The 13,152-nt window shown below is 39.5% G+C and overlaps 1 protein-coding gene across 1 annotated transcript in view; it reads left to right on the top strand.

The window, feature by feature from the left end:
• The window catches only part of RAPGEF5 (Rap guanine nucleotide exchange factor 5), a 186,805-nt gene that overhangs the window by 58,005 nt on the left and 115,648 nt on the right, over positions 1-13,152 (top strand). The window contains exons 2-4 of the mRNA XM_072153836.1: positions 5,104-5,154; positions 11,210-11,316; positions 12,510-12,631. Of these exons, the coding sequence (XP_072009937.1) occupies positions 5,104-5,154; positions 11,210-11,316; positions 12,510-12,631 (280 nt within the window). The remainder of the gene's footprint in view (positions 1-5,103; positions 5,155-11,209; positions 11,317-12,509; positions 12,632-13,152) is intronic.

Below are 13,152 nucleotides of genomic sequence, written 5' to 3'. Positions count from 1 at the left end.
TCCTGATTAAATGACAAGGGAAAAAAAATACCTTTCATTGTTCTCGAGTGCAGTGCATTAAAAATGTCCTCATTTGCTAAGTGCTGTAAAAAATCGCGCTTCTGAGCATTTGCCTAATTTATGGTTTTTAATAAAATGAGAGTCTGCTGGACAAATTATATGCAAGACGCCGTCTAGGTAAAGCAAGTGCATTATATTTCAATGCAGTCACCTCCCGGGGAGGGAGCAATACAATAGGAGCCCAAGGGAGAGAAATGGCATACTAAATAAAAGCCTGTATAGCGTGTATGTTCCATTACTAGCGAGGAGATCTGAATGCTAAGTATTGCCCGCTGGACGGGAGTCGTACATGTGGCACAGCGTTATTAAACGTTTAAGAGCGCATACAGTTTCTATGGTAACATAGGCTTAAGGCAAGTATCAATAGATGCTGTGTAGTTGTCAAGGCCTCAAATGGCTGAAAATAATTGGATGTTGGAATTTTTTCATTTTCAGATTGTTCTTGCCAAGGATTTCTAATATCAGGATAGTCTTAGCAACAAAGCTTCTCTAAAACTGGGTTTAAGAACCTGGTTATTTCTGCATCCGATTGTACCTTACTAGTGATATGATTTATAATCTGCTATTTATACTTAGTTCATCTATCATCTAGCTATCCATAGCTCTCTGACCACAAAAAAAAATGGTTTTACTGATTATGACCTCCTAAAATTTCACCAAAAATCAATATTCTTGTAGTTGGTAATCTTATAGAAAATGTACCATCAAAATCAAGTATAATAAACCGGTGACAATTACTCATAGATACAGTCACTGTGACTGTGCTAATCTTCTTTGTTATCCATGTCCTCCTTCTTTCTAAAGATCAACTTTTAATATTACGCCAATGAGCCATAAGGCCTCTGGCGGTGGTGTTACAAGAGCCCCTTCGTGCTGTAGTTTCACAGGCGGTTATACTGTACACAAGCACTCTCCCCCCCACCCCCTCCGACTGTGTGCTGAAACTTCCTCTACTGCAGTGACATCACATTACACTGAGGGAGGGATGAAGTGATGTGTGAACAGAGGGGGAAGGTGAGTACAGCAGCCTGTGAAGACTGAGCACGAAGGGGCTCTGGTAATACCCACAGTTTTTGTTCTTCATTAGAATAATTTTAAAAATTGATTTTAGGAAAGTGTCTTGCCACAGGTTACCACAGGTGCCTGGATTTATGAGCATGTGTCCCTGGTTTATCATGCAGGATTTTTTTGTTAGATTTCCTTCAAGGGAACCACCAGTGCAATGCAATATTCAGGCAAGAAAAACTGAGATTGAACCTGTAATTTTTTTTTAAATCAAATATATCAACATAACTATTAGAGATAAAGGTTGATCCCGCAGCAGCATTCGGGTACAATGATGTCGAGTTCTGAAGCAAGAAATTCTTTCTTGTGCTTAAGAGACTAGTAGGCGGAGCTAATCAGTGATTGACAGCCATCTCTGTCTGTGTGCAGGTTGCCAATTATTCATTGAGATCACCTTCTGAATTTGTACACCTGAAAATACAATCTTACTCTTGGGCAGCTTTTGTTGTAAAGGATATTTCTTATCATGTAGAGACTTCAAGTGCCTGAAAAGATTATTAAACAAAGAAGGGAATACTTCATACCCCCACCCCCCAGAACTGTGTACCAATGTGCTCAGCTCCTCTTGCTGTATATTTGGTTTTGCCATATACCGAATTTTACATATTGTTCATCTTGTTTAACAAAGGTTTTTTTTTCTCCATCATGATCAAATGGGTGGTGGTCCAACACTTGGCATCCCGGCTACACACTCTAGCCACTGGCACCAGAACAAACATAGAGGGCAGAACCGCAGAGTGGGGTTTCAGGCTGTGCTCTCTGTGTTTGTTCCAAGGGTTTGAATAATCTTTGACCATCACCTTTAAGAAATGTAGTCACCTATGTTATCTATGTATAGGTGATACCTGTGATTGTAATCCTACCTGTGCGGATTATGTGATGCATTCACCTGCAGAACAGGAAATATCAGCCTAGACTGTTGTAAGAAGTCAAAGTAAAAACTGCAGAACTAAGGCACTTTATTTGAAAAGATGGATGGATATGGACATGGAAAATTAAAAAAGAATGAAACAATAAAAATCCCATGTAACAAAAAAAGTAACATATAAAAAATAGACAATTAGGGGGAGATTTATCAAGCTGCCTAAGAGTAAGAATGTTCTTAGTTGCCCATGGCAACCAATTACACCTCAGCTTTCATTTTACCAGTGCTCATGAATATATTAAAGGGGAGCTGTAATTGGTTGCCATGGGCAACTAAGCACAATCTTACTTTTAGGCAGCTTGATAAATCTCTATTTTAGGTTCTGTCCTGAAAATTTGTTGTAAAGGACATCCATACTGGTACATGAGCCTTGTAAAATCTCTATTTTAGGTTCTGTCCGGAAAATTTTGTTGTAAAGGACATCCATACTGGTACATGAGCCTTGTAGTTCTGTATATTACTTACAGGTGCTTTATCTGTCAAATTCCCTATGAAACCAGCAGAAAGTTTTGGCTTGAGCCCCCTTGTAGGTATATTACCCCTCTAGGTTGGATTGCTTGTATATTAGAACATTAAGGTTAATGCTGTTTTGTATGACAGCCATAGATTTACCGCATAAACCTATTTATTTTGCCTCTACAGTAAAGCTACAGTATGAGCACAGTTTCTGCCTAAACAACATGTTGAGACAAGGTCACAGATTTCGACAGTGGTTCCAAAAGTTTGCCTTCTAGCACCTTCTGCTCTTCTGCGCAAAGTTCATAGAAGCGTGAATGGATGTAAGAATCTGCATGACTGGACGCTAATAAGACAGCCTGAGATTCATATGCCGTGCGCTAATATTCTCCTTCACCAAATGTGATAGATTTCCTACTGAGAAATGGATTGCTCAACATCTGACATCTCTGATGAGGATTTGGGATTAAAATGTTTACTGGGTAAAAGCATTAGGTCCCTGCCTTACTATATCTCCTTACAACACACATGTATTTTCTGTATTACACAGTGAAACTTCTCAAATGGACCACCTTTTGTAAAAGCCCCCCCCCCTCCCCATTGTCAAGATATGTTTTATAGTTCCCCTGTATAAGATGTACTTATTGACTTGAAATCATGTCGCTTTTGGGTGGTTTCAATCGCCATAGGTCCCCTTCAGGGGCGTAACTTGAGGGGGTGCAGAGGGTGCGGTCGCAACCGGGCCAAAGAGGCTTAAGGGGCCCATAAGCTGTTACTTTCCCATATGAGGAGACTAGTATTATAAACCATAGATTATCATAGGGGGCCTGGTACAGACTTTGCACTGTCAACTTCAAGTTATGCCACTGGTCCCCCTAGATGCCTTTGGTCTCTCACTGCCACCCAAATCGCTCATGTTATAATCCACTACTGCTGATGATCTATACCGCCAAAACAAGGCTGAAATGTAAGGTACATGGTACCGGAGAAGGGTTGAGTTTGATGGACATTTTTCCTTTTATGCTTTATAGTAAGGGATATAATTTGGACCATAGGTAAGGTTTCCTTAACTGTTTTATTGCTACAATTACTCTTGTAATCTCTGTTTTTAATATTTTATTGAGCAAGTACACATTCACATGGGAAAGGTGTGGCAAGCTTTTCATTATGAGAGGTTCGCCACACCTGTATTATGCCAATTACTCTCTTTTTTAATTGGCTGCCATTTTTACGCCAAGTAAATCTGTGCACGCTGCTGTCAGCCTCTATAATATCTTCTAGTAGGCTGGGCTCCAGTTCTGGAAAATCTGGAGCACAGTATGGGAAGCCCTTTATAGAAATATGTCATCTCTTTACTATTATACAGGGGCACAGGAGTCATACGTCTGGCTTTGTCAATCTGATACAATTTTAAAAAATAATTTTTACTCTTTAATAGTACTGTATTTCTATACTATTTAGAATTTTGTAGGCTATAGAGCATCGTCCATTGGTGCGGCCTCCCGGCCGAAGACATTAGGAGGCTGGAATCCCCTGATATATTTAGTGGCACCAGAAAGGTGGGGGCTTTATCATACGCCGGCTTATGATGACTATCCCTCAATAAGTTACATGTTTAATTGCTGAAAAACTTTGTTCAAAAGAAGCAAATTAAACACCTGTGCTGGAAAATTAATCCACATAAACCCGATTATAAACCAGCTTAAAGGAACAATTATAAACTTATGATAATGAGGCTCTGTCGCTCCTGTGCTGGGGCTTGGCACTTCTCCTCTTACATTGAGTATGTACTGCTTCAGAGAATGATGTAATCATTGTGTTGAGCATGACAGGCAGAAGTTATCAATCGCTGCACCATCCCCCAGCTGCTCTGTATGATCCAGCTCAGGTTTATGCAGCTCAGAAAGCTTTGTGTAATGTGTTTATGAATGGCAGGCTAAATGCAATCCATCTTTCCCAAGGCCCAGAATGTTATAATTGTTTTTTCAGCAAAACCACTCAACTCAGGGATTAAACAAGATATGTTTCTGCATCAGTGTAGCTACAGCATTCTCAGGGCATGTTTGGTTCATAATGCATAAAATCAAATGGTAGATTTCCTTTAATTTCTAAAGGGCGTGTCTCATTGCAGAATATTTTGTATTGTTGTCTATATGATCGATGGGTTGAACCTGCCAGAAACTCAGACAAATCTATATGTCTTATGGACAAGTTGGTTTGAGAGAACCCTTTTTATGAAAAACCAATAGTGTAGGGTAAACCTGCTGGGTGAAAGTGACATAAGCATGATGGAACATATTACACGTTGACGGTGACTTAAGAAAACTTTTCACTTTATTGGTTTATTCACTTTAATTATTCTCTTCCATTACAATGAACTCCAATACTTGGATAACACTGGTGGCATAGGAATGTCATTCCCTAATTATGATGGTAAGACTTGTTAATGAGACGGTTAGTCTTATGACATTTGTGCTAATTATGATGTATCCCTTTATTTAGCGACCATCCGTTCTCATGTCTGATAGAAGGTGTAATGTATCTGTCTTCGCACCACTGCAAAACCTGCTAAAACTGCTTATCCCTTGTATTTTCAGATATTATCGGAAAGGATTTCAAGCCTGTGTATAGATAATTCAACCAACAAGGTAACTATCCTCTATATATACAGATTGTATTGACTCTTATCTATCACTGTAACCAGGGAGGCTCATAATTCCTTTAATCAGGTCTATACTAATGTGACAATTAATCTCCTTCCTGCCCCATGTAAATTTAGCAGCTAATGTAGTGGTCCTCTGTTCATTTATCTTCCTAGTTTGATGGCACTGCCCGCTTACATGCACAGTTACATGTCAGTGTGACCCTGTGCTATGACAGGGAACTGAAACAATCAGTTCCCTGTCATATAAAAGAGAAAGATTGAATGGATTTCTCGTAAAGATCTCTGTATCCGTAATATATGGACACCATTATCCATGGCCATGTCTACTATCAGTCTATGACAAAACTAAAGTCAGCAGCACATAATGTAGGACCCATAGAGATCCATAGACCTGCTATAGGTTGGATCAAACCATAAATATCTGCATGTAGGTCACTTACATGCCATTTACTGTTGTCATTTATATGTACATATGCACATTCACATTTTTTAACCCATATATATATATTTATTCTTATGCACAATATATGCTTTAATGGAACTGCCCTTCAGATTATTCCCTATTAAACCACTTTCCCCCTCAGATGTGTCCTTTCTAGTATTCCTGCTTTTACGTGCTTTTTTTTTAATTGACTACTTAGGCATATGCAGATGAGGTGAAAATAGTCATGTATCTCCTGAGATTAGTCAATTTTGAGTGTCTCTTAAAGGGGTTTTCCCATGAAGCAAGTCCTATGGATAGGGCCTAACTTGCTGATCGTTGGGGGTCACAGTGATGGGACACCACAGATCACGAGAATGGTTGTCCAATGGGGTCTGATGTATCCCCGTCACAGCCCAAGATGATCGGGACAGCTGGTTGCGCATGCTCTTGCAGAGCTCCGTACTTGGCAATCTCCGTCAGCTCCATAGAGGTGAGTGGGTCAGCCTGCCCATGTGCGACCAGCTTCTCCAGTCATCTTGGGCTATGAGGGGGGTACATTAGACTCCATCGGACCCCCGTCACTGAGACCCCCACTGATCAGCAAGTTAGACCCTATGCTGTGTATAGGAACTAACTTGCATTGTGGGAAAACCCATTTAAGTTCTATAGTACCTACAACAATGATATAATTTTATAGTTAAGAATTTCCCCTTTCAGATCATATCAGGCCTGTGGTTCTGTGAATCGAAAAAACATCTGAAAGACTAAATTCTAATGTTTAATAGGACAATAAAAGAGATGCACAGATGAATTCTCGCCCTCCTCCCCTCGAGTCTCTAAAAGTGACTCATATCTGGCAATAAATTACTCTTCTCACCTCATTTACATATGACTTGGAAGTGATTTTTGTTATAGGTAGATGTGTGAAATCTTACATAAATGCTAGAAAGGAAATTTAATAATATGAGGTTGGCAGTAGTTTAGTACAGTAAAATCCGATGACAATCTCACTTTAACTCCTGATAAGAAAATAAATTTTTTGTGCTTATGGGGGGCTTACAGCTTATAATGTGGATCTCTTTGTTCTATATGATGCATTTTATAGTGGTATTTTCTCTATATTTTAGTATTTATCTTGATATGACTCCTGTTGGTGCATCATAAATAATGAATCGTGTGTTTATCTCAGAAAATGAAATGACAGGCTTCCATATTCTGAATGTCTTATCTTACTAAGCTCGCTGGCACAACACAAAGCTAACATTATTGGTGTCTTTGTCTTATAATCTCCTTATCTTCTCCCAAAGCCCCCTGTTAGTCTTATTCATGTGTGAAAATCCCATCACTCTTTGATGGTGCGGCCTTGTAACTGGAGATGAAATCTGATATTAACCATTGTCATGAGCTTTCTGGTTCTGATAGATGACTTGTGTGACATGTTAATAAGTCCCATAGAAAGTGACGTCTGTAGGGGGTTACAGCTGCTGAGACCTACATGGTCGGATCCAGGTAGCTCACAGTAACTGTGCAATATAATGTATTGCTATTTTTAGATAACTTCAATGATCATACTGTCCATAACAATAGCTAAATCTTAGCAATCTAAATTTCTGGGAGTTGGTATTTGCACATTAAAGGGGGTTTCCCCCAAACAACAGTTAGGCCACAGGATAGGGCCTAACTTGCTGATCAATGGGATGAGACCCCCACCAATTACGAAAATGAGGGGTCTGATGGGGTCCCGTACCTCCGTCGGACCCCTTGTCGCTCAGTCAGACTAATGGAGCAGACGGCCACACATGACCGCTTGCTCCATTAATCTCTATGGAGCTGACGGAGATCTTGGAGCGCGGCGCAATTCCGTCAGCTCCATATAGATTAATGGAGCAGAACGGTCATGGGCAGCTGTCAACTCCATTAGTCTGATGGAGCAACGAGGGGTCTGATGGAGGTACGTGGGACCCCATCAGATCCCTATTTTTCATGATCTGTGGGGGTCTCATCATTGATATCCTGTGGATAGGGCCTAACTTTGTTTGTGGGAAAACCCCTTTATGTTTTCCCCTACAGCGTCTATATATATTCTAAAATTCCATAATTGGCTCTACTTTCACATACTAAAACTTCATCCATTCAAGTTTAACCAAGGGACAGAAAAGGTTAGTGGCTGGGCTAAAGGGAAAATATCTGTTCTGCACATAATCCAGTGCTAAGGTTCAAATCCACTCATTCTGGTTGCCCTCCATGATATGTTCAGCATCTTAATGTGGGAACCTGTCGCCATAAAAATGTAGCTATGTACAGTTTATAGAGCAGTTGGATGATTGCTGTGTAGTTTTGTGGAAAAAGGTTAATTTAAACCTCTTATTTCTTCATTGATATCTCTTCTCTTTTCATACTCGGTAACTGTCTAGGGACGGTTCCATCAGTGACATATAGTTATTTCTGTATGTAGTTGTACAAGGTGGACTGTCAATCATGGGCAGATCTGTCCTGATGGCTAGAGGATTGATTCTAAGTATAGAAAGAACAAAGATATAAATAAATAATTAGAAATTATAGGGATGAATCAGTCTTCTCAGCCCCATCTGCTCTATAACATGCTGCCAGCAGATATAACACAATGCTAAGCTCGGCCTGCATTATAACATGCTGCCAGCAGATAGGATGTGCTCAGCTTCTCCTGCTCTATGATATCCTTCCTGAATATTGCATTGCATTAAAGGTTCCCTTAAAGTAAATTACCATTAAAACCCATCAGGATAAACCAAGGATACTTATAGACCAAGACACTGTGACTGTAGTAATATTCTTATATTTGTTATTCATATACTCCTTCCTTCTAAAATCAACTTTAAAATATGCTAATGAGGCAGAAGGGTGTCACCAGGGCACCTTCAAGCTGCATTTTCACAGGCACAATTACAGTCCCCTTCATCCCCTACTTCCTCAGCACTTCCCCCTGCCTCTTTCTGTTGGACTCTCACACAGTGGGAGGGGAAAGTGTTCATGTGCAGTGTAACAGCCTGTGCAGCTGCCACACACAGGGGCTTTGGTAACTCCCCCAATAGCCCTTCAGATTCATTAGCATAATTTTAAAAATTGGCTTAGGAAGGAAGGAGGCCATGGATAACAAATCTAAGAATATTACCACACTCATGCTGCCTGGAACTATGAGTAAGTGTGCATCATGCTTGATTTTCATTGTAGATTTCCTCTTAAAAAATGATAAAATTGTTTTCCCCTGAACTTGCATTTTTCAAGACAGATGTGGGTCATATAGATAGGAGCTACATCTATCACATAATTATGGCTTTTATGGCCTGTGGGTGAACCAATTATGAGATGGGAACATCACTTTAATTCCATTTCATAATATATATGACATATAAATCTATATATGGATTGTAGCTGCACTTCTGTACTCACCTTTCATTGTTTACTAGTATTTCCTAACATTCATTTAATAATGTACTAAGCACAATGTAATGTACTAGAGTAGTACTGATGTGCTGGTGCTTTATGAATTAAAAGTCATGTAAATATCCCTTAATGGGATTAAGAAATGTACAACATTGAAAACAAATAAAACTTGTCAAACACAATTAGAAACCTGCATTCTTGGATCAGACAAGCAACCATATTTAGTTAGATTTGGACAGGGGGATGCAGCTTATCCTCTAGATAAACAAAGGATTAAGCAGGTGAAAAGTGCAGCCATGACAATAAATACACAGGAGCCACGTATACATATAAGGAAAATATTATACAATCAGCTTTTTGTAAAAAATTGTCTAAAAACTACAACTCTAATGCTAAACTAAATATTGTATGTGATGGCACATTTGTTCTAATACAGCATCACATGCAATGGTGTATGTGTAGAAGAGGTGTGTAGCCGATGCACTGATAAGTTTGGGATATTTGGCTCGTGGATGAAATTTCAGGATGAACCTAAAATGCACTCTAACCTTTACAGTTGAACTAAATGTAAACCTTTGAATGCACATGTCTAACTGCTTAATGTTTTATAACCTTTTGTACAACTTGCTGTTCTCCAACAAGCAAAATTCACATCAGGTGTCTGATCCATGAATCACCCAATACATTTCCCAATTCTGTTAGAATTGGTATTTAAACAGTCCTCCTCATCATGCAGTTTACATTTTGACATCAAGAGGCCAATACTTCGCCACTGCCACTGTTGGCTTTTGTTTAAACAAATAGTTTAAGGGGAGGAAACCATTCTGCCTCACCATTACAATCAACTCTGAACGATACAGATAAAGTTGATTTGCTTGACATACCACATGCCACATGGAGCGGTGAGAAGGCATACTGTATGTTACCTCTGGTGGGCCCTTGTGTTACTTATGGCAAATCCTTGTTCATCAGTGATGAATTGAATATGTGTTAAGCATAAGAGAAAAATGGAGCTTACAGAAGATGTTTGGAAGTGTTCAGGACTTTTAGATCTGTTCCCTGTTTTGTAAGTGACTTGTTCACTTTCAAACATATTCAGTTTACAGTTTCTACAATGTGTTTGAATAAGTCACAAGCTGTCAGTGACATCCCTGTACTCGTGCCCTTTATACCGTTTGTCCTGGAGTGATGCTGGGGGTGACAGGAGGTATGACTAACTCTGCGCTCCTGTGTTAAATGTGCATCTTTTTAAAATGGCTCCAGGAGATGTCAAGCAGGAATGTACTTAAAATACATAAAGTTTTTATTCATCTCCAGTGTTTACACTCATTTTCCTCTTTGGCTCCAGATGGAGCACGGAATCCTGCATCTTTGTCATAGAAGTAAAACGTTCTCCAGTGCTAGAAAACTGAAGGACAGTTATCAGGGTAGGCTGTAAAAACTGTTAGGGTTTTTTTCTCAGAACATTGCCTCCAATCAGCAGTCTGTAGCACTTGACTACTCACATTGTCTACCTGAAGCGGCTCTAGAAGTTGTTTTACGGGGGCTGTGATCAGCAGCTGCTAAACAGAGAATGGAGCAGTTTATTAGTTTATTGGTACAAGTTGGATGTTGTAGATTTCCGTCCATCTGTAGAGATTCACCTAGTCAAACTTTCATCAATCTAATATTGAAAACCTAACCACAGGATAGCTTAGGCTGTAAAAAGCCTATAGCAGATTACATGTTGGTTTAATCTGTAGTGTTTGAGGGACATTCCTTCTTCACTGCTGAAAATGCCCATGCAGATAGAGAAGAACACCACATCCATCTTGTACCTGACAGCTGTGGTCTGGCTAAATGGCAGCCTGGTCTACTGGCCACCCTGGGTCCCATAGCAGCCTCTATGGCTTCTATCATGATAGTTACGGTGTCTGGGTAACCCCAAATATGCCAGAAACTCTTAACAACCCTTCAACAATCCGCCAAATCCACTAGAACATAAAAAACCTACATTGGCCCTTCTCAACCCACTCAAGCCTCATTTTGATAAAATTGCAAAGAATAAAAGAAAAGCATTTAAGACATCCATTGTTCACATTGACCTGCATTATTTTTGTGATACTGGTATTTGCTAAAATGTAAAAACATATAACTAAAATTGTTAAATAGAAAAATAAATCCTTAAGTCTTCTTTCTTTCTTTTTAATAGTCATATGGAGAGAGTGTAACTTGTGCTGGGAGAGCTTTGCGGAATGCTGTCAGAATTCAATCTCCTGTTCTTATTCGGGATCGCATGTATCTGACTTGTATTTGTCGGTAAGTTACCTAATCACTGCGATGCCTGTAAATTGCCTGTGTGTTGGTAGGTTACCAATTGCTGAAAACATGATTACACTCTAAGGCCTCATGCAGACAGCCGTGTGAGCACACAACCGGGAAGAGGGGTGAGTGCTCCTCATCTCTCCCCTCTCAATAGAAAACCATGCGGCCGCTGCTGTGTTTTTGCAAAATATAGGACAAGTCACATATTTTGCACACAACCACCTGGGACTGTCACCCAGCGGTAAGACACTGGCCCCAAATTTTGCAGGCAGATCACGGCCCACACAATGATCGTGTGTTCTAGGCCTTAAACGGACAATCCTTAAATTATTTTAAATTTTTTTTTAATAAAGCCACCTTGATGATCAGCTAACCACTGTTTTAACAGTTCTAAAATGCTGACCGATACTTCACTTGTCATATTGACCAGTGCAGCAATAATTGGCATTAAAAACGTTTAGTCAGAGATGAGCAAACCAATTGGGCGCTTTATGTTTGTACATTTAACTGTGTTTTTTTTTTTTAAAAAAGAAGCAAAAACTTGAAGTGGAATCTACACAGGGAAATGGTACAATCAAAAGTTCTGCATATCTTTTGTGTTTTGGACCCACTTGTGGTTTTGGCTTTCAAATACTGATTTAAAATGCTGATCCTATAAGGACCATGTGACCGTTATTCATATATGGGGTTAAATTTGCATTAAGATTCAGTAAGTAAATATACGGTACATTTAATCAAAACCCAACCAATATAAACGTCGATCGGGGGTTATCCTGTTTCGGAAACCCATTTATTACTGCCGTTTTGTAAGCTGATGTAGCTGTAGTGGCTTGTGGAAACTGCCCTTTATATGGAACATTTCATGTGAGATAAAAAAGGCACCATTGCCATCTCTAAAGGGAAGAAATTGTATCACCATAATCCATGGGCATTTCTTGCATTGCAACTTATCCTCAAAACCCTTTTAAGGCCTGATACAAACAGATTGGAGTGGCTGCAGCTGAGTCAACGCCCAATGCTCATTGCTTCTCCAATCACTTCTTCCACATATACTTCCATTATGTTGGCAGCCTATCCCCTGTATACATGGTAAAACTAACAGGAGACTAAAAAACTGTAAGTTTTTCTCTTTTTCGATCAATCATGTACCTCTTAATGTTTGTTATTGTTGTGTTTTTGTTTATCAGGAAGAGTTGTGTGGGCTCGGAGCTGGTGGATTGGCTCATGCAGCACTGCCAATTTGTACAATGTCGATACACGGCTGCCGGGATCTGGCAAATCTTGCTCAAACTGGGAATCCTGCTTTCAGGTTTGTGTAACAAATAAGGTTTGTTTTTATGGAGCTCCTATAATCCTTGTGTGAGATGAGAGACAGTGCGAGCAGTTTTTTGTGTTTTTTTTTCTGAACACGTTCCAGCTGTTCTAAAGAATTATTGAGATGAAAATAATTTTATGGATAACCGTGTTACTTCTGTTCCCGGATTGAAATGTAGCGGTGCATGAAGGGAAAGGAATGTCCTAGCTGACAGCATGTAACATGACTTCAGCTTTACTTCTCTGTAGTGCACGTGCATGCCTCTATATTATACAGCTGCCGCATTATCCAAGGTGTTATTTTTAAAGCTAATCTTTCATTGAACGTGTTTTCACTGGCGCTAGGCTGGAGATGATTTCTTTTCATATGACACACCGGAAAAATATCTATCTGTCTATTGTATGTTTACTTTTTATTGTTCCAAACTGTTTTAGATTACATGATAAGAAAAAGTAGTGTTAGGGTTCAACGAAATTTAATTGGTTTGGGGTTTTAAAGATGAGGCAACATTTTTG

The sequence above is a fragment of the Engystomops pustulosus genome, chromosome 5, assembly GCF_040894005.1.
Source record: "Engystomops pustulosus chromosome 5, aEngPut4.maternal, whole genome shotgun sequence".
NCBI lineage: Eukaryota > Metazoa > Chordata > Amphibia > Anura > Leptodactylidae > Engystomops > Engystomops pustulosus.
The sequence above is the reverse complement of the archived record's forward strand: the minus strand, read 5'-3'. Positions and strand labels throughout refer to the sequence as shown.